Source organism: Embiotoca jacksoni, unplaced genomic scaffold (genome assembly GCF_022577435.1).
Source record: "Embiotoca jacksoni isolate LCO1_2020_lvr unplaced genomic scaffold, fEmbJac1.0.p SCAF_10, whole genome shotgun sequence".
Lineage (NCBI taxonomy): Eukaryota > Metazoa > Chordata > Actinopteri > Embiotocidae > Embiotoca > Embiotoca jacksoni.
In genome coordinates, this window is record NW_027185230.1 from 10,549,992 (window position 1) to 10,575,414 (window position 25,423).

Sequence of the window (25,423 nt, forward strand, 5' to 3'; positions counted from 1 at the left end):
CTCCTCCGTCTATCGAGTGGGAAGTGAGAACTGGCAGGGGATTCGACGCCTCACCAAATTTGTTTCTGGCTCAAAGATCACAAGGAGCATCGGTTCCTCTGGAAAGAGCGCGAGCCCTGATCCCGAAGAGGTTGATCCAGCTGTAAAGGCCGGAGAGTCCCCGGTGGGGTGGGGGGAGTTGCCCTCTTATCCGGCGGAGGGTGTTAACTGATAAGGCCAGACAGTCAGCTGTTGGAGCGCTAATGGCGCTGATGAGAGGAGACGAGGAACCCTAAGATTCATCCTGTATAATCCTCTGTAACTAATGCCGGAGCGTTTGATATTTGGGCAACTACCGCTGATATTTACGGGACTATTCTCGTATCCTTAAAGCATCCTTCTATCCGTGAAAAGGTTAAATAGCTGCAAACTGTCAGCGCTGAGTTTATAAGAGATACAACAGGCATTAACACTAAGTTCTTCCTGGTCACACTAGAAAGTGGCAAATTAATCAGTTATTTCTAGAAGCTTCAAGTAGAGAAAAGAGTTTGAAGTTTGAAGACCAAACTGTGTTCCAGATATTCAAGTTATATAATGTTAATTTTATGCTCTTTAAAGTTGAGTATTAATCACTCGCTGACTTTGCAGAAAACCTCGCAAAAATATTTTTAAATATATGTTCTGTGTTTCCATCAAAAAAGAAAATGCTCTTGCTTGTTTGTATTTCTTTAAACCAAATCACAGTCATGTCGGGCAGTGTTAAGCTCAGGATAAGGTGACTGTACCTTTCTAGGTGTGTCAGGAGGAACTTGTTTTGGTGGGACATTTGCACATCAGGTGGCGAGCGCTGGCATTAAAATGGATAAATCGAACCAAGCAGGTCGGACTTGAGGCACGATGGAGGTTGCTGCTCGGAGGTTGTTTGTTGTTGCTTCCAGTTGTGATGGGATTTTTAACACGATAACGAACAGATAACAAGGTGGAGGATTGAATGTCGGCTGAAATAGTCGGCCAGTGGAAGGTTTATAGAAATATTCTAAATCCAAGCATCAACCACATGTGAGGTGAGTGACGTCACCCGTTGGCTTGTGAACGTCATGAAGCCTCCAGTTCAGATTCTGTCCGCCACCATCTTGCTAGTTCGGAGCGGTTTGGAGCAGGAAGTGACCATATTTGGACGAGCTGGGGGAGGAGCCAGCGGTGGATCTGACTGATCCGATTGGAAACCTGACGATACTACGTCCCGCCCACCAATAGCTGTAACCTGACTGCACCACAGGCCTGTCAATCAAACAGACACGCCTCCAAAAACACATCTTTTTGAGGCCGAATATCAAAATAACAATGGAATTAATTTTAGAAAACTAATAAGGAGTGACACCATAATGACTTGTGCTTGAAAATGTATTAACTGTATTTTTAATGAGAGAAGTTGAATGGGAGTATATGGAGCCGACCTCTAGTGGCCCTCAGCGGTATTTTGGCACTTCCTCGTTGGCTTCACTTTGCAGCCCTGCAGGTTGCCGTTTGGTTGATCTACTGTTGGTACTTGGAAGGTCGTGTTCAGTGAATTTACTGCAGCTAATTTTGCAGCCGCCTGCTGCTGGAAACGAAGCTGCAGGAAACAGCGTTTATGTGGAAAGAAAAAACAAAACAAACAGCTTAAAAGAGCAGAAGAGAGCTCAATGTTTGACCTCTTTCACATTACATACACCTATTTGATCCATTTTACTTTTAAAGATAGGAATAAGTCTGGCTTTAAAACCTTAAATGAACTTCTCTGTACTTTAAGTATCTATTATACGTGATGTCCACACAGGATCCAAACTATATGGGTCAAGGAGGGATAAATAGTCATAAATCAGACACTAATGAGGACAAATATGGACATGCCTTCCGCACCTGCTCATTAGAGACGAAACTCCGGAGTATATGAAGAGATGGAGGTCAGCCGATTGTTTCAAACAACATTCAGAGAGAGGCAAATCATTAAGACAGATATTATCCAGCAGAAATCATTATTATTCATCTGTTCACTCATCCTTCATCCCTCGTCTTCCCACGGTATTCTGACAGTGATTTCAGTCCAGGTTCAGCTGATTTTACACATTTCCCATCCCTCCACGTTTTGATTTCTCTCTTTCTGGCCTCCGTACTCATTCTCATCACGCCTCTGTGCTCCCTCCCTTCTCTCCTCCCATCATAGTTTTAATTTCATTTCGTTCTTTAGATAAGATGACCCAGAAAGCACCAGCCAACTGCGTGCATGTTCGTGCACATGCTTTAATTTGTGCTGAGCAAAAAAGGGAATATTGATATTCGGGCATCTTACATCATTAAACACCGGTTTGATTCAGATGAAAACATCGCAGCTCACCTCGCATTCACTCTCTGCAGGAAAACAACTGTTTGTGTCCGTATTGTGAAATAAAACTCAAATCTGCTCTAATGTGAGTTGTTCTAAATATTCATCCACGCAACAAGTGTTGAAAAGAAAGCTTTCAAAGCCCACGGGACGACAACGAGAGCCGTACAGTCGATCTACGACACACGACGAGTCGTCCAACGAGTCTCTTTCAGAGGCTTTCGTCACCCTGCGAGCGTCCCGAGGCCGTTCAGCGTGCAAACCCGCAGCGAGGTGTCGGGTCAGCGCTGAGTCTGCAGAGAGCAAAACATGCGTCTCTTCTTCAAAGTAAACACTGGAGAAATACACAAGTCTCGAGTTTTGGGTGGACTCCGGCGCACCGTCAGCACTGGGAGAAGTCGACGTAATGAACGTCTTTTATTGTGACCGAAAATATCCTTTCAGACGAACTTAGACATAGTTTGGATTTGAAACTTGGACCAATCTTGCCTTTTTTTTTTTTTTTACATAATCAAAAGGCTATATCTATGTATCTGTATTAATATGTTGCACTTCCGTGTTTCTACACCAGCCCAGAGCAGACGAACCGAAGTCTGGATCTAGAGAAGGCGATTCTGGATAAAATCGGGGAAACTTTCTAAACGTCTGTGTTTACGCCGCGTTGTCATTTGTTGCAGGAAAAAGTAGGAGCGCTTGATTTGATGCAGCAGATAGAAATGTGTCAGAATCGTTATCATGATTTTAATAGAATTAATCGTGCAGCCTTACTCGAAGGGGAAGGGTGAGGGTTGTGCATTTGGTCCGTCATTAATTAGATAATAAGCTTCAAGAAGATGTGTTTTTGGGGGCATGTCTGTTTGATTGACAGGCCTGTGGTGCAGTCAGGTTACAGCTATCGGTGGGCGGGATGTGGTATCGTCAGGTTTCCAATCAGATCAGTCAGATCCACCACTCGCTCCTCCCCCAGCTTTTCCAAACACGGTCACTTCCTGCTCCAAACCGCTCCGAACTCAGAAGTGTTCATTTCCATTAAGTACTAAGTGTTATGTGTGTTAAACTGAAGGCACGAAAACACGTTGATTTCTGGGTAAAATGAACAAAGTCTGCAGATACGTTGGCAGGTGATGCATTCATCTGCTATGATAAATTCCAATAAGTGCGAAACGGCAAGGCGATACACAAGTAAGTGTACTAACATGTAAAAGTACTATCTGTGAGTGTACTAAGGGAACGTATCTGCAGATTCGTATTGCAGTAATTTAGAGGAGATAATTTGCTGAGAAGGATTGTGAAGTGTACCGATATTTAAGTTTAATGACAGTCCAACATTTTCTATGATTTATGAATGTTTTACCTCGAGCAGTGTGACTTTTATTCTACGTGTGTGTGTGTGTTTGTTTACTTATCCAGAAGAGTATTAAATATTAGTTTGATGAGTTGGTTGCTGACAGTCGGTGGATCTCCTGTGGATCTGAGTGCGTGTTGGTTTCAGGGAGCTGTACTGTAAGAGGACTCGCATGTTTTATTTTACAGACGTGTCTCTCTGAGGCATCGTTGTTTACCCGGCAGGAGTCCATGAAACATTTCATATTCTGCTCTGCTCGGTCGGTGTAATGTGTTTACTTACAATGCATCTAAGCTGCTTAAAACTGCACTCCTGCTTCTGATTTAAGACTTAGCGCTCCTTCTAAAACCCCCTCTGCACGAGGGCTCACCTCGGAGTCATTGTTCGAACATGTCCACCAAATAATCACCATGCTCTTTTATAAGCCAGAGGAGAGATGCCCTGCAGGCTACAGATTTCTGCAGAGTGTGGTTCATGAAGAAACAAAAACAGAGATGGAAACTGACTCCAGCAGTTGATGATATTCTCCCTTCACACTCCAGGCAGCGTGTCATCTCTAAAACATGGATGCGGAGCTGTTTAATGTTTCAGACACCAATGACACGGTTTATATATATAAAAAAAAAAGAAAAAATCTCACGGAGCTCAAATGTCTGGAATCAGCACATCATTATCACCCCGCTGTTCGTTCGTCACTGCACGTAATAGACTGCATAGAGGCACATCTGACAGTACAGTGTGTTACAAGCTAGTTGTGAAGCCGTCTTTTACAGCCAGTGTTTGCAATTGAATGATAAACACATCCATAAACAAAGGACGTCAAAATACTGCTGTTTTGTCAAAGACGTCGGCGAGATACACAATAGGTGTTCTTTGGCGTTGTTACCATGACGACCCACGTCAAAACCAACACAAGACAAACATTGTTTTTTTTTTTTTTAAAGTACGTAAAGTAACTTGCATGGCGTACGTAACATTGTATACGCTACATTACTTATTTTGACTCAAACCGCGAACCTTCTCCATATAACGAACCACAGGTTGTTTTGTTTTTTTGCGTGCATAAACTGAAGACACCAAGTGAGTCCGTATGAACGGTGCCCTCTTGTGGTATTCACGATGTCGGAACTCTAAAATTTCAATGAGCCTCGAGTTCACGAGTTGTGAGATGTTTGCTGACGTTTACGGAAAGGTCAGAGGTCATGGGAGTTCATGTTTGGTTGGATATTGAGATAATATATTGTAATTTTAGTCATGTAGAGTTTGTCTTCATAACTTTGATAAATTGTTAGCCTCTGTGGCTTCTAGACGCCGTCCACGTTGCTGGTGAGTGTGACTTCCCATGTTGTAACCACAAGTCCTATTTGAACAGAGCATGAGTCTCTCTCTTCTAATTATCCAACATTTTCACAAGTTTTATGTGGTGATGAGAAAACAAGAGCAGTTATTTTTGGTAATAAAGTAAGTTTTGTTTAAAATAACTCACTTAATGCCGTTAATACTTTCAGCACAGCTTCTAGTGACGACATATTTTGCGGAGTTTTCTTGAATTTGCGTTAATTTCGTTTTCCTGGAGGGACTGTATGTTACTCCAAGTACACTAAAGATAGCCTATCTAAGTGGCCTAACGTATCCTGGAAATAACAAAATATAAAAATGTCAATCTTAGATGATGACAATGTGATAATTCTGCAGATAAATTCAAAGTTAAAGATTTGAAAGGACGGAGGAGTCACGACTGAAGTAAAAAACTGTAACACTGCTTGTAATTGAAGCATCAGGAGGTGGCTGTTATTTGAATAAGCTCGTCCTTCTGATCGTTTCCATGTAAAATAACGACACGAAGAGTTATTTGATCTTCACTGCACACCGCTGATGTTTAAACAGTCTTAACAGTCTTTAACTGAAATGTGAAGTTTGGGTTTCAGTGGCGAATGCACTCACATTTTAAAGTGTCCTTGTGCCTGCTGCTTCACTTTTTCCCTCTTTGAATTTTTTCGGCGCAGAAAATGCTTTTTGCGTAAAAGGAATTCCCTCGGTGCTGACCAAAGCCAGACTCTCCGTGTCTGCCTCCCTCAGAAATGCGGTGCATGTCCGGGCCGAGAGGACGCCGCTCCGCGAGGAGCTCATCGTGTTGATGGAGCTCCAATATCCTCGGGACATGTTTTTTTTTTTTTTTTTTTTTTCTCTCCTTGATATACCTCTCCATTTATTTCACGCCTATCACCGCGTCTGTTCGTAGAGATACTGGCTATTACCGAGGCCCTAATCTGTCCCAAGGAATGATGTTAGTCCCTCTCCGGCTCTCGTCGTTTCAGCTGCTCCTCCCTTCATCCTTTTACCGCTCTCCAGAGAGGAGGAGCACCAATAAAAAAAAAAGAAAAAAAAAAGATGTCTTTCATGTAAGCAGAATACAGACAAGAGGATAGGACCATGTGTGACTGCGCTCCGCCCGTGTTTTCTTTTCCTTTTTTGTCTGTAACCTCCGTTCCGAAGAGATATTGCTGTCGCTCACACCCGACGACACTTTACACCCACTGAACCAGAACAGATGTGCAGGAACATCGGCCCGGTCTCACTTCATCTGCCTGTAATGACTCACTTTATCTGTGAATGGCTTTAAAATGTGTCTCGTGGGCCTTTTTATTTTTTCCAGCTCTTTCGGAACTCTTTTGCCTCCTTTCACTTTCCACTTTCAGATATTTCTTTTTGTGCTGCACTTCAGAAAGTGATGTAGTTATTTGTGATTGTTTTTTTCCCGTTACAATACGCATGCATCCGTGTGCGTAGCTTTGTGCGCTTCATAGCAAACAAATGGGATTCAACCAGTTGGAGTAAACGTGGAGTCACGTACTCCTTTTCAGTGCATTATTTATTTTAAAGAGCTCTGGTGGCTCGTGAACGAAAAAGAAAAGTCACGCTCGGTGAAAGCAACTTATTACGACTTTTCATTGTGACTCCACCCTCTAGTGGCTGTCGCAATTATGACAGACATTGACTGTCTAGCTAGCGTCTGCTGGTATGTGAGGCGTTTAGGTAACGTGGGTAAATTGTAGCTGCAAAAAACAACCCGGGTTACGCTCTCCCTCTCTAAATGCATGGAAACTACAGATTTTGTTCCGCAATGTGCAATTAAATTGGATCTTTATAAGACTGGTATTAAATAAAAGTATTGTTCAGGAGCCCAGCACAAGCCTCCTACTTCTTTCCAAAGGTTGCAGTGAACCGTAGATGTCGTAGTTCTGTGTTTTATCCCCGCAGATCCTCGTTGTGAGTGTTCAGATCAAAAACGATGCAAAATTACAGAGAAAAATTTAGCAGGCTGCGTTCGTACGGGCAAAGTGAATTTTACCTCGTTGTTATCAACAAACGTTTTTGACGGTCGGACCACTTTTGAAGTCTTTTCTCATTTGGACATATAGGCAGACGTGCAGATGTTAGCTGTAGATAGCTGTCTGAGCAAATGTACACACTGACTGTGTGTGTGTGTGTGTGTGTGTGTGTGTGTGTGTGTGTTGTGAGTCCAGACTCGAATGGATCTCCAAGTTGAAGAACTTTCTTTCTTTCTTTTTTCTCTGACATATTTCCAACTTGTGCAGAGATGCACCACCGTTCACTCCACCGAGGCGTCTATTTGCACGCGCTCGCATCTCGTCATTGACTTTGTGTACAATTTTGACACTTCTAAAATTAGCTTTTGCTCTCTTGGCGTCGTCTACAAGCTCGTCCGAGTCCTGATTTGTGTTACATTTTTTTTTTTTTTTTTTAAATGTCTTCAAAATAGGTAGCGAGTAAAATAGTATAACAGAAAAAGCAACAACACGTTGCCTTGTATCTGCGTTGAGGCGCGACACTCCCCAGCCGCACGTAGATGATACAGCGAGAAGAGTGGAGCTCATCTCCAGACGTACAGTGAGTTCACAGTCGAGTGATGGACTTCCCAGTCACAGAGAAATCCTGAAGAGGCGCCTCCAGTCGAGGTCTGTGTTAGTTAATAGAGTGAGAGGCGGGAGAGTCAGTGTGCAGGAGGAATAAATAGACGAGGAGGAGGTGAAAGGGAGAGTGCGGTCTGTGGCGTGATGGGAATAACAGAACGAACAGGGGCTGTGTGCGTGTGTGTGTGCGTGCATGCGTGCGTGTGTGCACGTGCGTGCGTGTGTGTGTCTACTGTAGTTGTGCATATGTTTGGTAGCTGAACCTATTTATAGCATCATACCTGCTTCAGGTCTCGGTGGAACTGACCCAACACTGGTGGGACGCCAGTATTTCACACTGTGTGTATACTGTAGGTGTGTTTATGTGTAGACACAGACATATGACTGTGATTCATGCATTTTTAATTTTGTAATTTTTTGCAGTCACTTTATTTTTTGGAAACACTTGGAGAAAACTTTTATTCACACTGATGTGGTTGGTAGTTTTGAGGATTTTCTGGACATTCTGGTGAACTTTTTTTCATCAAAAATTGCTTTGAAACTGAGGAATTGCAATATTTTATTGTATCGTAATATGAGACTCGATATCGTCTTTGATTTTGGAAATCGCAGTGTGGCATAATTGTCGTCTTTCTCTGGTTTTATAAGCTCTATTACAGGAAAGCTAACTTACCAGATTGTTGACTTTACACACTTTGACATTATAGCCACATTACTGATGATTATTTATTAGAAATCTCATTATATAAATATTCGGTAAAAGCACTAGTAGGTGAATGACTTCGGCACACCTATTTGATGTGGATTTTTGGAGCCTGCCCACAGAAAGCTCGACCTTTTTCAATGCAATTTTACCTCCTTTTTGACCGTTATTATTGTGATATCTGTGTAAAGTTTTACAATAATTTGGAAAACAAGTGATGGGTGTGATGGACTGGCGACCTGACCAGGGTGGACCCTGCCTTCACCCAATGTGAGCTGGGATAGGCTCCAGCCCCCTCGTGACCCTGTTCAGGATAAAGCGGGTATAGATAATGAATGGATGGATTGATGGATGGATGGAAAGCAAGGGCGGATAATAAAGTCATTTAAGTCTGATGCTCTCCACAATGATTTGACTTAGGTGGTGCCCAAAATGGTTTGAATGCTGCACTTAAGCCTCATAATGTTTGGTGGCCGATAGTCACACTCTACATTATCGTTGCACAATCGATATTGAGGTATTTGGTTAAAAAGAATGCGATATTCGATTTTGCCCATTTCGCCCAGCCCTACTTGCCAGACTTGTTCAGAGAGGATGTAAAACCTTTGAAAACAAGAAGAAACTTTGGACTGAGGCCTTTGAAAACTTTCCTCTGTTATTTTTATCGGCTCAAATAACTGTTTATTCTTACATATTATTCCGATATCTATTGAAAATGTGAACCAAAAAATTGACATGCTTTCAGGAGAGTTGTCATGTTATATCTGTATAAGGCGGCAGTATTGTTTCTTCACGCCATTTATCGTTTTCTATGAAACAAATAAATAAATGAGGTGAGGCAGCAATTCATTATTTGAAATTATCATTGCTCTATTTAATACAGATAATACAACAATCCATTTCTAACCTGAATTAGCTGTAAAAGTTCCATCTGCAGTTCATTGTCATTACTGTATATATAGCACCTTCCCACCTGGTGCACTTGTGGTTTTTAGTCATAACCTATTTTTGCTTGTCTTTATTGAAATGTTCCAAAACTGCATGTTATATTAGAAATTAATCATTTCTCTACTTGTCACTTCGCGCTATTAAATTTGGTCGCTTTATTCTCAGAAGTTACCAAGGAAGAGGGCATGCTGGGAAATGCTAAAAGAGGCCATATTAAATGTACCTCCTGAAGAAATAAATCCCATCTGAACGAGGCTTTTATCCAGGTATCCTCCTCTCATTTACTTTGAGTCTTCATTTGACTCACGTTTAACTGGTGAGCAAAGCACCGGAGACGGTGCAGAGGACGAGTTTCAGCTGTAAATAATTCAGAGTATTGAAAATGTGACATATTCACATGAAACACAGACAGCTTTCCAATATCAGTCCCCGAGTCCTGCAGCTCCAGGAGTGTGTGCGCGAACAGTCTGTTGTGTGTGTTGCATTCATTGCTTTGGCTCGTAGCGAAGGCAGCAGGGAGGTGCAAATGTCACGCCGTCTGAAAGGAGCTAAGCCAACTGAGTGTGGAGAGTGTCAGGAGGACAAACCGGGAGCCACTTCAGAGTCTGGAAAGTTCCGCGTGAAAGGTTGAAAAATCTCTCTCTTATCACACACACACACACACACACACACACCATCTATTGCCTATAATCACATTCCAGAGCGTTTCTTCTGCTAAATTGAATTGTAATTGGCAGACAATGGGCGTGACATCACAATTCACCGGATGGCTCATATAGAAGCAGCTCGTCTAAATTGAGCCTAAAGTGGGCCATGCTTACTGATGAGCTCAGAGCGTTAATGAAAGAATAAAGTGGTGGTGGTGGGAGCAGCAGCACATATATAGGAAACACGGAGGCAGCGAGGTGCACTAACTCTGGAAATTAATTGTCCTTTGGGACCAGTGCCATTAGTAATTATTGCATGTGACAGCAGCAGCATGTTTACTTCCTGTACGCAGCCACACCTGAGTGATTTGCTGGGAAGTAATGGAGCTTTTATGAAGGGAAAATAACGTAAAAGGTGTTTGGATTAACGGAGAAAAACCCCGTCAGGTAATTTGCAACAGCTAATATGTTTTGAAGGGAAACATATTTTCTTTGACCAGATAACATTTTCAATCAGCCGAGTGAGGGAACGTTGTTAATTTAGTAGTCGTGGCTCCGGTTTTCCGAGGTTTGTGTAACCACGGTTTGTTACTACGAAGGCAAGTTTACACATGATAGTCAATAATGTATATATCCGTTGCTTTCATTGAGACATTGATATTTATTTATAATTTTTTTTGAAGCGATATCTTAAAAACGCAATTGATACCACTCATTATGTTAATGAAGCTCAAACTAAATAGCTAGCTTAACACATAAAACCCCATATTACAATAACACGACAATGATAAACTTTGTTTTTTTTTGTGCAGTTTAAATAAACAATAATAAACAATTTAGTCAATTACTCAACATTATAGTCCTGCTATTTTCAACTGTTGTTCTGGATTACTCAGCTGAAGAGTTATTGGAAGATTTCAGTCAAAACATATTCTTGTAAATGCTCCAAAGTTAAAACTTACTGAAACAGTAAAGGGCTTTTAATTTGAAGTGGATACAGGAAGTGTTGAGTTTGTATTGACAAACTTCCACAGAGGGCAAATGGGAGCGGATCAAAACAAGACTTCCTAACAATAAAATATAAGTTATTGTATTCATTAAACAGGCCAGTTACCTTCAGCAGTTGTTTATAAATAAAAGGCAGACACTATTTGAGAAAATATTTATGTGACAGAATGAGACAAAAACACCATGATATGACGTTTTCGCCATTGATGCTAGTTTTAGTTCGCATTAGTAAAAGCTAACCGGTTAGCTCGCCAGGTAAATGGGCCAAGTACGTTTAGATGGTTGTTTAATGGCATCGTTGTCAGGATCTTTTGCTGCCTCTTTATTTTTTACTATATAGACAAGAGAAAATATGATTGAATTAGTAGTATTTAACTCTTACGGTGGAGAGATTTCTTGCATGTTACTTCAGGCTGTTTTTATTGGCTCATGCGCTTTAGAGATCATTGGATAGAAAGCACATAAAAAAAGTCCAAGAGAATTTCAAGAGGATTATCCAACCTACAGATTCTATATTTCCTTATTAGGGGTAAAAAAAAAAAAAAAAAAAAAAGTGGCCTAGCGTCATTTCGGTGTGTTAAAGCAGCACAACAACGACGGTTTTAAACCAGTAGGAAAAAAAAAAATCTGCTTTCTAAGAAACGGTGTAAAAAGAAAGACGGGAAATTCACGATGGAAAGGAGTGCAGGCTTATCACCGGTTTGAATAATCTGGTGAGAGTTGCGAGCAATAAAAATCGGATTCGCCGTGTCCCCCATCAGAACAGATTGATCGTACAATATTTCACAGCAAAAATGAGTTTATTTTTTCTCGTCCAAAGGTTAAAGGGAGCCGCGGTTCGAAGGGCTTTTCTTTGAGACGAGAGAAAGGGAGGAAAGGAGGAGGAAGAAAAACGTGTGAGAAAAGAAAGTGAGAGTCAAATGTCAGGAGAAAGAAAATATGTGCAGAAGAATGCTTGACTCCGGTCCAGGCGTCGCGATGTGAGAAACCGTTCCAGCTGACAGCCCCGTGAAGGTTTTGTCACCTTTTCAAATGCCATTAAAAACCCTCTGTGACCAGATCTGCTTCAACCTCACACCCATAATATGCCCCATTTTCTCATTAAGCTGCCAGAGAGGCCTGTCATCGCGGCTGTCGAGTTTTCCATTCTCGCGTGGCACAAAATTGCAGTTTACAGCGATGATGGTGTCAGATTTACCACAGATAGCAGTTTTGAAAACAATAAGTATTCGCTTTAAGACACATAAACAAAAGCAGCTTCACGTTTGTAAATCGCATATATTGATTTTTTTTTTTTCTGTTAGAAATGATGGTTATTGCTCTCATCAGTTGAAGCCGGTGTGTCAATTGCTGACGTGAATTGCTCGAAATGACTCGTTTTAGAACGACAATCATCTGCAACAGACTTCCCAAAGTTTTTCGGATCACGTACGGCGATTTAACAAATTTACCACATGCCACTTCCTCCCGCAGCTCCGACTAACTTCGGGCCGCGTGACGTTAATATTAGCATTGTGCTATCTTGGACGCATTTATAACTGTGTGGCATTACACATTTATTGATAGTCAATTCCTGCAATTATTCGAATATTCGTTTTTTCTTAAATGGTCATCCCAGGCTGCGTTTAAAAAAAATAAATAATTTTAGATTTTGATTTAACCCAATATCTTGTATCACTGATACATATCTGGCATCTGTATCAAACTGAAAATGTAGAAAGGTGAGATTATTTTAACCGAGGACCAACTTCCTGTCCTGATGGAAAGACATGCATTAGGGGGCGTGGCCTCTCCATATCAATTAACAGCCGAGGCCAATGACGTGTACATATCTATAAATCAGGGCTTCCAGCTGTGGTGAAAAAAAAATTGAATTTCTCTGCACAAAAGACAACTCTTCTCCACACTTTACAAATTACAGAGATCCTTCGCCTCGGACGTAACGCTTTGTTCCCACTGAAGTCAGCTAGTTAACGGGACAAGCTAATGCAGATAAACAAGCTGTTTGCTTTTTGTTTTTGGAAAGGTTAAAAACAATTACACCAACCTCTGAATCCTGTAAAGAGTAACTAGTCCAACAAAGTTAACTAAAGTTAGATTAAATACATCCTTTTTTATTAAGTAAATTTGATCAACAGTCACTTTTCTTTTGCTCTTGGTCTCAATTGTTTGTCTTTATTGTTATTTTTCTCTTTTTTTCTCCGAAGAAAATCCAACGACACGTGAAGAAAAGATCCAAATCGAGGCCCACTGACTGTGCCTAGTTACAGTTGCTAGGCTATGATTGGACAATTAGCGGTTGAAGGGGAGGAGTTTGGAGAATGGTCAAATGGAAGTAAACGTGTGTTTCTGCATTAATGTCCTCTACGTTTTCCTTCCTTTTCACCAACATCTGCTGTGTTTGAAACTGATAATCCTTTGATTGGATTAGTTCAGGCTGCGTAACAGAGCTGTCAAGTGTAACAGTTACACAAAAAACATTCACATGTACATGCAGCACTAATGCACTCGGGACCACAGCAGAGATAACAGGAAAAGTAGCTGCTGCTCTATGACTTATCGCAACCTGTGAGCTCGATCAGGCTGGATTTGAACCAGAGTGGGTCTAATTAGCTTTGTAGCAATCATTAGGAGTGTGTTCGCTCCTCGCCCTGATTCACTGAGTGGGAACTGTGAGCCTCCCCTCCCTTCCCCCCTTCCTCCCCTCCTCGAGTAATCACTGGTCTCGGCTCTGTCTCTCCCCTCCTGTCCTCCACCTCTCCTCATATCTCCCCAGATGATTTGGCGCTAATTAAGACGATGCACTGCCGAGAGAAGAAGGAAGGGGCGTTGACCCCGCTCGCTGTTAGACGTACGAGGTTTAAAAAGTAAAGAAAGAGGAAGCAGAGGTGCAAAAGTAGAGCAATGAAAATACATTTTGTTCCACTCGGGATTAAGATTTGTAAATGATATTTATTTACTGCCTGTATTGTTTTCATACATACAGGACAACAGTTTGATGGTTAAAGACAGCTTTAAAGCAGCTTCAATTGATAGTTTTTCTAATAATGACAATTTGAAGACTGTGCGACGATGTGAATCTGCAGCTCAGCTCATCTTTACGGAGCTTCAAAGTGAGTTTTGCCTGCAGTTCAGCTGACCAGTCTGTAAATTTCCTGTTTGGCTTCACCCTCGCGCTCTCGTAGCGTCGTTCTCGGACACAGCAGGTGAGCTGAAAAAATGCCCAGCAGCAAACAACAGACACCGTTAGAGACGAGCTGGTAGAAAAGAAAGCGCAGCATTTAGCAGCTAAACATCCTGATATTTCCCTCAAGAGTTGGTGGAGACCAAAAATGAAGCGTGTAATGCACACGCACGTCCACTGAAGGAAGGATCTGTTGCTGCTTTCAATTGGAGCTCGTGAGCTGGTGGTTGCAGCGTGGGAAGGCGTGCTTGGAGTCCAAGTGGTTAAGTCGTAAAAACGGTTTGGAGCCGGTAGTGACCATATTCGGGGGGAGTGAATGGTGGATGTGATTCGATCTGATTGGAAACCTGACGATACTAGGTCCTGCCCACCGATAGCTGTAGCCTGACTGCACTACAGGCCTGTCAATAAAACAGACACGCCCCCCCCCCCCCAAAAAAAAACCCACATCTTTTTGAAGCTTATTTTCAAATTAATGACGGATTATTTTCAGATGGACCTCCAGAAAACTAACAAGAAGGAGCGACTTTAGCTAACAACACCGAGATAACTGGTGGAAAACATTTATTGACTTAGAATTTTATGAGATTAGTTGAATGGGAGTCTATGGAGTCGGAGGGTTTTTGGACCCGACCTCTAGTGGCACTCGGTGGTATCGCAGCTTAAGGCACTTCTGCATCGGCCTCGTTTTTCAGACCTGGAAGCTACGAACACTTTTATATGCAGTCTGTGGTCATGAGGCAAAAATATGTGACTCTGAAATGATTCCCTCTAGTGGACAGAGGTGTGTACTACACACTCTGCCGTGATACCGGGTGGAGCACTCAGTGTGATGCAGTAAATTAAACCCCACAAATAGGAACACGGCAGAATGATTGTCTCACAAAACTGCATAAATCTACAGAAATACATCCGGCTCTGTTCCCGTACCTCCTTATACTGACCCCTTACTTCCTTTCATACCGGCAGGTATACTTGCTCCCTCTGGGTCAAAAGGTCACCGAGGCAATCAAACAATCACCTGTCCCGCCGCACACACACACACACACACACACACACACGCACGCACACACACGCACGCACACACACGGATGCAGTAGCAGCAGCCCGTTGAGTGACAGCCTAATTACCCGGTACGAGAGAAACGAACCCCTCTGCTGTACCGCAGTTAACAGGATCAGAAGGCCACTTGTCCCCCCCTCACCCCATGCATATTTCTTCTTTCAAGTGCTGAGATGTCAGTGTGTTTATCTGTGTGTGTGTGTGTGTGTGTGTGTGTGTGTGTGTGTGTGTGTGTGTAGTACGGAGAGGGGTAGCCTGCTCCGAAGATGGCGGCCGATAGTGTATTCACACACATGAAAGGGTCAAGGGAACGGCTCGGGGTCTGGGCCTGCAGATAAAACGCAGCCGAGAGAGAAGAAAAAAAGGGAATTGGTTTTGGTCACCGAGGGACTAAAAGCTTGTGTGTGGAGGTTAACTCGGATTACTTGTGTGTGACAGAGAAAATGCTTTCTTTAATTCAGAGCTCTCGGATTCTGAGTGTTTCAGATCAGGTGTTTGAACAGCTGGCGGTGAAGAGCTCTTTAGGAGGAGACAAAACCAGAAAAGAAATGTTCCAGCTGCCCCTTCACGTTGACCTCCAGACGTCACATTTCAAAGGGAGATTGAGAAAAGACGTCCTCGTGTGTCGACTTTGATTCGAGCACTGACACTCACATCGTCGGGGGGGGGGGGGGAACCCATTTAGCTCTGCGTGCTTTGATCCCGCGGCCCTGACCGAAATAGAAAACGAACCCACGGCGTGTTTGTTTTCCGAAAGATGTGATTCATACTTTCCTGCAGGGAGCGCTCACGTACGCACCCTTTATTTTTGACCACCAGGGGGTAGAATAACTGCAACGCAAGCTATTTTCGACACCATCAAATTTTATTGGTTGATGTGTCATCAACATCCCATAATGTACAAGATCAGTTCTCTCTCGATTAGAAGCATCCACCGCGGGCAAATTAGCATGCTGACGCCAGCATGTAGCTTGCTTCGTTGCTAGCGTGGCTGTAGACGTTTGTTTTTTTTTTTGTCCTTTTACGCATATTAGAATTAATCAATTAATCAAAATGTCACGGTTTGGACTTCCTTTCTGTTCCGTCTAGTCTTTATTTCAGTCTGGATTTTGTGTTTCCCGTTTTACTTTGTAGACTTGCCTGCTTTATTTCAGTTTGTGTTTTGTTTTGAAATTACTCACCTCTTATGTCTGTCTCGTGTCACTTCGTGCCCTCTATTTGGTTGTCTGCCCCGCCCCCTGATTAGTTTCAGCTGTCCCTCGTTGTCCTTCCCTCCCCGGTGTATTTACTCAGTGTGCTCTTCTTCCCTCTCGGTCCGTTCTTGGTTTGAGTTTGTCGTACTTTTCGTTTAGAGTAAATTCTGTGTCCCTGTCAGCCCTTTGGGATTTATTGTCTCTATCTTTTTTCCTCTTGGATTCAGCGCCAGCGGACTCTTGTCGTATTTTTGAATTGCCTATTTTGTATTTCGTTGTGCAGTTGGGACTCCCGCTCGGTAATTCAAGCTTTTTGTTTTTCTATTCTTTGAACAACAACACAAAAACAAAAAAGCAAGAGAAAAAACAAAGTACAATTATAACAACTAAAGTTGGTGTTAGTGTTATGCCAAAAGACACACTAAAAATATTCCAGTTATTGACTGTATATCCATTTTTTGCCTTTGCGATAAAGCCGGCGATGTGAAGCCTTCATCGTCATTTGTGTATAAAATATACCGCAACAACTTCCATGTAACCGACTAACTGCAGTTCAGATGACGTCTGAATACCACGACTTTTCCTCGTTAGGAGGAGGTGGGTGGTTCCGACACGGCGGCGGACGTCGATGCAGGAGATCGCTGTTGCCATGACGACAACGGTTGCACAACTTGGAAAAAGGTTACAACTTCAATGGTTAACATGGTTTAAGGCATAATTTGAACCCTAATCAAGTGGGGGGTTTTTTTGTGTGCCAAAACGTCACCAGCAGCACTAATTTCACAAATACTCGTGTGGCTCGTGTGTGAGGGAGGAACAGAGGACCTGTAAGGTCATGTTGGTCGGAGGACTTGTTGCCCGGCTCAGTTGTAGCCGCTGCGGTTAATGACCTGTGCTGTCGATGCGGGCAGAGCGCCGCTTTGCCCTTCGGGTCGGTTACATCGGACAGACGGCGACGCCTGATCAGTTTGGCTCCAGATACATTTTGTGGTCCCTCAACATACGATGTCGTCGCTGATGAACGTGCGTACGGCACACACACTCAGACACGCCACCATCAGCACTCCAGAACACACACAGAAGAGTAAACACTCATCTCTGACCTTGATGGACGACATGTTTCATGTCAAGTAGAAGTCCTTTTTATCAAGTTGAAGGCCTTGGACTCAGATTGTCCCTGCCGGTCTGTGCGGGAGAGCCCACAGCTGGTCGTGTAACATCATTACTGGTCCCACTGGAAACGGTGGTTATGGCCACTCCACCTCAATTATTGCATCTAAGCTAGTGTCCCACTGAAACAATGATAAATATTCATGCAGATTAAGCAGGGAACAGTTGGCGGGAGTGTGCGTGTGTGTGCGCGCGTGTGTGTGTGTGTGTGTGTGTGTGTGTGTGTGTGTGTGTGTGTGTGTGTGTCAGTGATGGGGGAGGCTGCGTGAATGCCCAGTTTTGTATTGTTAAACCTTTATTCTCCTACATTTATCCGGCATATGTCGCCACTAGTTACTTTTCAAGCCACATGGAACATGGAACGCTCATATTATCATTCATCTTTACGTCATCACATTAAATGTTAACAATTAAAATACCGATTGCTAAATGTTTAACCATTTTTGTGTCATAATCTCTTCAAAATCCAGTAGGGACTCCTCGTCACGTTTCAGGTGTCTATAAGTTACATGTGTTTTCACCGATAAGAGATTTCACCTCTTAACTTGATCAAAATAAACAAAATTAAGAGAAAGTCTAAATAAATCAATACAAATTTGTGTATCATAACCATGTTTTTTCTTCTTTTTACTCACAATAATAATTGCCACGATCTCTCAAATTGAGTCACGTAGTTAATGACTGTGTTTGCACGCAACAGGATTAGTCTTGAAACTTTTTGATTGATCTTCGTATATAAAATTGTTAGAACTAGCTGCACCACATTTCCAAATCTTGGCTCCTTTTTTTTTTTTTTTTTTTTATACTTTAAGCGTGATTCAGATTTTTACTGAAACATCAAAGTACTTATTGTATCACTGTGAATGTGGATGTTCAGGTGCCACCCACACTTCAATGTTCTGCACATTCAGGTTCAAACGATTTTCTTTTTAAAAAAATTTACCAAATGTCTGCGGTGGCTCTTTGTTTCTTATCTGTGTTGGATTATGTGTTTCCAGTTTGTCCGTGAAGATGCTGGCTCAGCAGCCGCAATGCTTTACGGGCCGACTTAGTCTTATTAGAAGAACCTGTTTGAATCGTCGCCGGGCGAGATGAGAGGGCCCGCTGATTCCCAGACCGTGAGTAAGTGTGCGCTGCCGTCGAGGCCCGCTGGTTTGAATTCGCTGGGTTTGATCATACTTCAGCCTTTTTTTTTTTAATAAGATTGCATTATATTCTGGGAGGAGGCGTCCTCACAATACAGATTGCTGTTTTTTTAATGACTCCCTCAGACCCTCTCAGGCTCTTAAATAATGATCTCACTCCGTGAGCTGTACAGCCCACAGCTCACAGCTCACGCAGCGTTCATCACCCGCTGTGCGATAAGTGGAGTATTGACTGAGCAAAATGAAGCGGCTGTTGTTTAGCGATGGCAAAGTGGCGTCAACACCTTTTTTTTCCCCCCAGTTTTTAAACAAAGAAAACAGTTCCGGGTGTATTTTCTGGAGCTGTGCGTCTGAAATATCTTATTTTCAGTTTGTCACCACCTGGATCTTATTTTTGTAGTATTTTGAATTGTAGTAATTTACCTTTTCACAAGCACTATTACTGTTACAAAGCCTTTCGAGGTTTTCAATGGTTGGTGCCACATTGAATTCATGAAAGGGACTCCCTGCTTGGTTTTTTTTTTTACATTATAAGAGGGTTAAACTTATGATCCTGGTGGTATGTTGTGTTTTTGAGTCGGCTCGCAGCGGCAGCTGCTGGGGGCTAGCTGCCTATAGCGGCCAACGGATCTATATATTTTTTATTTACCGAACCTCGCCTCCATCACTGCAAATTAAACTGCATTTATTACATGAACCGGTAACATTCAGAAAGGAGGCAGAAAAGTACCCGAGCTTAAGTGACACTGAGCAGAAAAGAGCTGGAAAGTTGATAAATGCTAAGCTAAAATAAGTAAAGAGCTGCAGAACTGCTGCAACTTTCACTTTAAATATAAAGCAGGTAATTGGCCGCACTTATGAAGAATATAGCAAATCTAACAGTAACACAGAAACGGCAACGGCAGGAAATGAGACGACGCGCTAACTGCAGCGCGTTAGTTTGTTATTTAATGTTGAAAACAACGACAGAAACATTCTCGCACCTATTTTCATTCACAGTAATGTAATTCTGCATTTGAGCGTTTCGCAGCTGTACATTTTCCAACGGAAGGAAAATACGTCTTGGTGTTATATTTGATTCACACTCCGCTTTGATAAAAGTCTGACTTTGACTTACAAATAAACATTTTGCCCACTTTGGAGAAAATGCAGAGATTTATACATCTGCATTTGATTTTTGTTGTTGTTTTATGATTGAGTTATACTGAGAGGTCTTCCTCACATTCTATCAACCTGATTCAATGGGAGGGACAAAATATCAGGAACACCTCTCTCCGTGCAACCGAGCGTCTGCGTTTCGAGGCAGATCCTCTGCTTTCCAAAGACATCCATCTCCATCACGTTTGGTTTTCGGTGGTTCCTCCTCGCTCCCTCTTTCCTTCTCTCTCTCTCTCTCTCTCTGTCCCGCCACTTGTGTCGCCATCTGTTCTCGATTAATGTGAGTTACGAGCAGTAATTGAAGCATCTGTTCATCCGGTGCGCATCCTTTTGCTCCGACACACGACGACACCTCTCTCGCTGCACTCTCGCCTTAGTGTCTGTTTCTCCTTGAGCTGATCTATTATCACTTTTAGTCTGTGAAATATCTCAACAACTGCCGGATGGACTAACAGCTCTTGATGGAGCGCGACATTTTTGTGCAGACAGTCGTGTGTGCATCTGACTTTACTGACTGCGGGTGTAATTGTCACAAAGTGTGTCCTTGGTTCAGCCAAAGCTGACGAGCAATATATCATCAGTTTCATTGGTTATTTAAAAAAAAAAAAATTGAATAATAATAAACATTATTTGTTTAGCACATACGTGAAATGCAGCTCAAAGTGCTTTAAGGTGAGAAAATTACACGTAGTGTTTCACATAAAAAAAAAAAAAAAGACATAAGGAACATTAAAAACATGTTAAAATGTAATTTAAGAACATATGAATAGACAAAACATGAATAAAATAATGTAATGTAGACAAAACGTTAAATATATTTCCATCGGGATGATGGACCCGATCAGATGGGTGAAGGATTACAACAGATAGATCCGATGTGACTTCGACGTTGATGTATACATCTTTTGGTGTGACAACAGTTGCTCATTCGCACATTAAGCAGTTATGGAGTAACATTATCGTTCATTTGAAGTCACATTTCTGGTCACCAGTCGAATACTACCTCTTTTTTTTTTTTCTTCTCCACCTCCTGAAGGAAATATCTGGCTCTTTATCTTAACGCTTCGCTAGGTTCACCAGCTAGTTTCTAACTGTCTGTCCGATGAACAGGAAGTGTAGGTTTTTTTCTCTTAAAGCCAAACAAAACAGTAAACTGCTGGGCCACAAAGCTAAACACTGAGCGTAAACTCACTGTACAGCTTCATAAAACCGAAGTGGCTTTGTGGAGATGTATCTCTGCAGGTTCATCTGACTTTTGTAGCTTTGAAATAGACTCATAGTTGTGTTTTCTCCGTAAAGCAAAGCCCCAAAAGCCTTCCAGAGTGGGTCATACATGAACACAGAAGATGTAAAAAAAAAAAAAAAAAAAAAAAAAAAAACGCATGTAAGTACTGTTGGCACAAACTCGCTCACACAGATAGCAGCGCCGGAATTAGTCCTGTCGCTTTTATTGATCGTTTCACTTAGATTGCCGCGAACCTGTCAGCCGATGCTGAAGGGGCCCGTCTTAAGTGCTCGATTGGGAATCAGTGTGAAATACCTGCAATCCAGACGAGCCAGACACGACCGCAGCAGTGTGCGGAGAGTCTCTCCAAATCTGACAGGATTTTCCAGAGATGCACCCGGACACTGCTGAGAGGTTGGTGGTGTACTGTGTGTGTGTGTGTGTGTGTGTGTGTGTGTGTGTGTGTGTGTGTGTGTGTGCGTGTGTGCGTGTGCGTGCGTGCGTGCGCACACCCCCCCTGTATGAGCTTAGCTGGGCAGGGTAGGCAGACTGAGCTAATAGGCAGGATGTGTGATGAGCAGGAGGCTGGAGGTTCTGGTGGAGGCAGACACTTCCTGCTGTCACTTTCTGTCTGGCTCTGGCATGTTTACGCCATTGATGGGGGGTAAAAAAAAAAAAAAAAAAAATGCTCTCACGCACACACCTGCACATGTCTAAGCTCACACACACACACACACACACACACACACACACACACACACACACACACACACACACACACACTCCGCCTTACCTATTGTGCTGCACGTCCGCTCGCACGCAGAGATAATGACCGCTTTGCTATGATTATAACGTCTGATAAAATCATCCTCTGCTGGGTGAAATTAAATCAAGAATAGGCCGTGAATGCTTAAAATGTGGAACGCCGCATCCTCTCCGTGCAGCGAGCGGATCAGCGTGAAGGCGACGGATTTGAGGGGCAGCGCTTAAGTCGAGGCAGGCGGACAGGTGGGGCGTCCATATGTCGCCCCAGCCACCTGCTCTCCTCTCCAGCATGGACCGGGGTCAGAGGGCAGGCTGCTGCCTCTCTCTCCCCCAGCGTGGACACTTGGCATCGAGGGCTGGGAGCTGAAACACAGGCCTCTCGTTCAGCCTTTGTTGACTGGTGCCGCTTTAAAAAGGTTTCCTCACTGTCGAACCGGAGGTTTCCTGCCTTTTTATTAAATTGATACTTGCATACGAAAGTCTTGCTTGCGTCGAGCGAAGCCTGTCGCGTCTGCAGAGGGAGCTGCGATGTGATTCCAGTCGGGGCCCGTCGGGTCTGAAAAAGTTTGTAAACCCGATCTGGGCGCGTCGAAACGGAAGCGAGCGTACCGGGTGTCTGTCTGAGGCGAGCTGCTCTTCAGCCGCCGGCTGCCAACGCACCCGGATCTCTTCTCTGCGTTCAAATGCAACCCGTGAGCTCGCGGTTGCAGCACGGGAAGTCGCGTGCAGCGTACGCTCGGCGCTCGGGAGCTTCAGCCGCGAGAACAGGGAAATACTTTCATCTTTAAAATCGGATCCGATAAATTTGACATTTTTGCTTGAAAAATAACCTCGACAATGAATTAATTATCAACAATTTTTATGAAAATTGCCAATTAGTTTTCTGTTGATTGACAACTTAATGAAATTCCAGTTCTTCGGCGCATCTCTCGTCTCCGTTTTGATTCTCTGTTCCTTCCTGTGAAGCCCGCTGACCTTTTCGCTGCGGTCGCTACGAGACAGTTTGTGATGTTGTCGTGACAGCAGAGCTGCTTCAGTAATATTTTACTACAACTTCGGAGCTGATTTGAGCGAACGCGTACGATCCATTCAGCCTTTAGCGCTTCGTAACTTTGGACTTCTTGGGGTTGTTTTGGTTTTTTTTTTTCTTTCCCGAGAGGTGCTCCGTTGTTATCTGCCGAGCTCTGACCGATTGAAGTGGTTTAGCGATACGAGGCGCGAGGCCGCGGCTGTAATTACCGACCATTTATCCCACTTCTGTGTTAACGAGCAGTTAAACGCCGGCGCGGCCCGTTGACGTCCTGCACCGGCACCGGCACCGACCCGCCGGGCGCCGAAGCCTCAACGCGTTCGGATTGGGCTCGACCTCAATGAAGCCGCCGAAAAGATGAGCGCGGGGCGAAGACGGCGCGGGGGGGGGGGGGCAGGAGCTACCGTCTAATCTCATTGCCCTCGTCTTTGTCTTCGTGCGCTTCGCTGTCACGACAGATTATGCTTCGACGGGGGGGGGGGGAGTGAGGGACGGGATGATAAATGAGAGGGGGGAACGGCGGGAATGAAGACGAAGAGAGAGGCGGACAAGACAATTAAGTTACAGTGGAGGGGGGGGGGGGGGTGTTTGCGCCGTCGTGCGTCGTCCCCCTCGACCCTCCTCGTGAACTCCACGTCACGATTCATCGTCTCCAATCTCGCCGTGAAATACGCGAGGGACCCCGATGGAAGTGTGCGCCGCTCGCGGGTTTGAAACGAGGGAGGAGCGGGTGAACGCCGTCTACGTGCTGCATCGGCGGCGGGCCTTTTTTAAAAAAAAATTATTTTAGATATCTGGATATACGTGAGCGAGCTGCTTTTAATTCAGAAGCGGTGGTTTAAGGTTCACAAATCTGGACGTAAACCTTAATCTTTTCAAGTGGTTCTTTGTGGCGACGCTGACCGTCCCTCGACGCGGCCAACTCGGTGGGCTCGTTTGTGATCGCGTGCAATTACCGTCGGCGTCCTCACTTTCCTCTCGACTTTGCTTTTGGATTTCGTCGCCGTTTGTGAGGAGTCCAAATCCGACCGTGCCGGGCTGACTCCAGCGCTGTCGCTACGTGGGATGTGCCGTCGCCGCGCGTGAAAAGTTTTACGAGACAATTTTTTTTTTTTTTTAGGTCATTCTGACCGGATGTGTAAATGTAATAACTTTTACCTGTGATTAAGGCCGTGCACGGACAGAACGGTCTCGGACTTGTTTCCATGTAGTCTTGCGGCTCCCTGGCTCTGTCGCGTCTCCACACTGCCCCTACAGGTCACGTGTATATTACATCTTGTGTTCATCTCCGAGGATGTTCACAACCAACACTCCGAACAGATGCAGGATATGGGAGGCAGCCATCATAAAAACGCGTGGTTTAAAGCGGGTATATCTCCAGCCTTATTTCTGTAATTTGGCGCCTGATCATTAAAATTAAAATGATGAAATAAAAATACATTTTTTAGTTTTTTTGGTCAGTAGGAGTGACATCGTTCGGCTTTTCAGTAAGTCTGTTGCGTACCACAAGTTGCCAATCACTGATGAACACGGATTTTTAGCATTTATTGTTTGTAAAATGCAAGGTTTAAACATGCAACATTTAAAACCGGTAAAAGCAATGGCGGTATAAAGAAGCAAATGTGAAGTGCAAGTATCAGAGTAAATTTGAGTACATTTATTTTACCTGTGTTCCAGATTGAATTCGACGTTCCCTTTGGTTTTCTGGCTCATCTGCACATTTCACTTTAGTTTTATTGCAGTTCTGTATAAAAAAAAATTAAAAAAAAAAAGACATACGTAATTGCAGCAGTGCAGAAGTGGTTTAAAATGCCCAAATATCGAATACGAAAAGCCTCGACAGACAGTAAAAATGATTGCTCTTCTCTCCGCAGGCTTACTTTCGCCAGGGGGTTGCTCTGCAGTACCTGGGTCGCCATGCCGACGCCCTGGCAGCATTCGCCTCCGGCCTCGCGCAGGACCCCAAGAGTCTCCAGCTGCTCGTCGGCATGGTGGAGGCTGCCATGAAATCGCCCCTCAGAGGTGAGCCTGTCTGACAACGACTGACTTCACACGCTTCTTTTTTTCTGCCTCATTCATTCCGCCTCTCTCCTTGTGTGTGTGTGTGTGTGTGTGTGTGGGCTGCATACTGTACCAACACAACCAAAACAACAAGATTCATACGGGCAGAAGCGCTCAAACAAATCAACAACATAAGCAACAAACTGCAACTCTGTGTTTTGAAAGTTGTAGGGGAGGAAAGTGAGATGCAGGCTCTGGGGAAACTGTCAAGTTGCCACTTGTCTTTTGTTCTTTTATTCAGTAGCCCTCCTCTGGGATGTGAAGAAGTGAAAAGATGCCTCTGATGATTCAGAGCGAACAAAGAAATGGATGCACATTTGATGTGAGAGAGCGTGATGAGAGAAGAGAGTAAGACATAAGGAAAAGTATGATGTAGGGAATAAACAAAACAAGCAAGTCAGATGGAATAGAAACTGAAAACTGGGAGATGAGACATCATCATTATCATCATCATCATCATCATTATCATCATCGCTCACATCTTCTGTAAAATGGACATA

At 43.5% G+C, this 25,423-nt stretch overlaps 1 protein-coding gene across 3 annotated transcripts in view; it reads left to right on the plus strand.

The window, feature by feature from the left end:
• The window catches only part of ttc28 (tetratricopeptide repeat domain 28), a 106,500-nt gene that overhangs the window by 33,050 nt on the left and 48,027 nt on the right, over positions 1–25,423 (plus strand). For all 3 annotated transcript variants that reach the window (XM_069165799.1, XM_069165803.1, XM_069165812.1), the window contains one exon: positions 24,737–24,884. In XM_069165799.1, the coding sequence (XP_069021900.1) occupies positions 24,737–24,884 (148 nt within the window). The remainder of the gene's footprint in view (positions 1–24,736; positions 24,885–25,423) is intronic.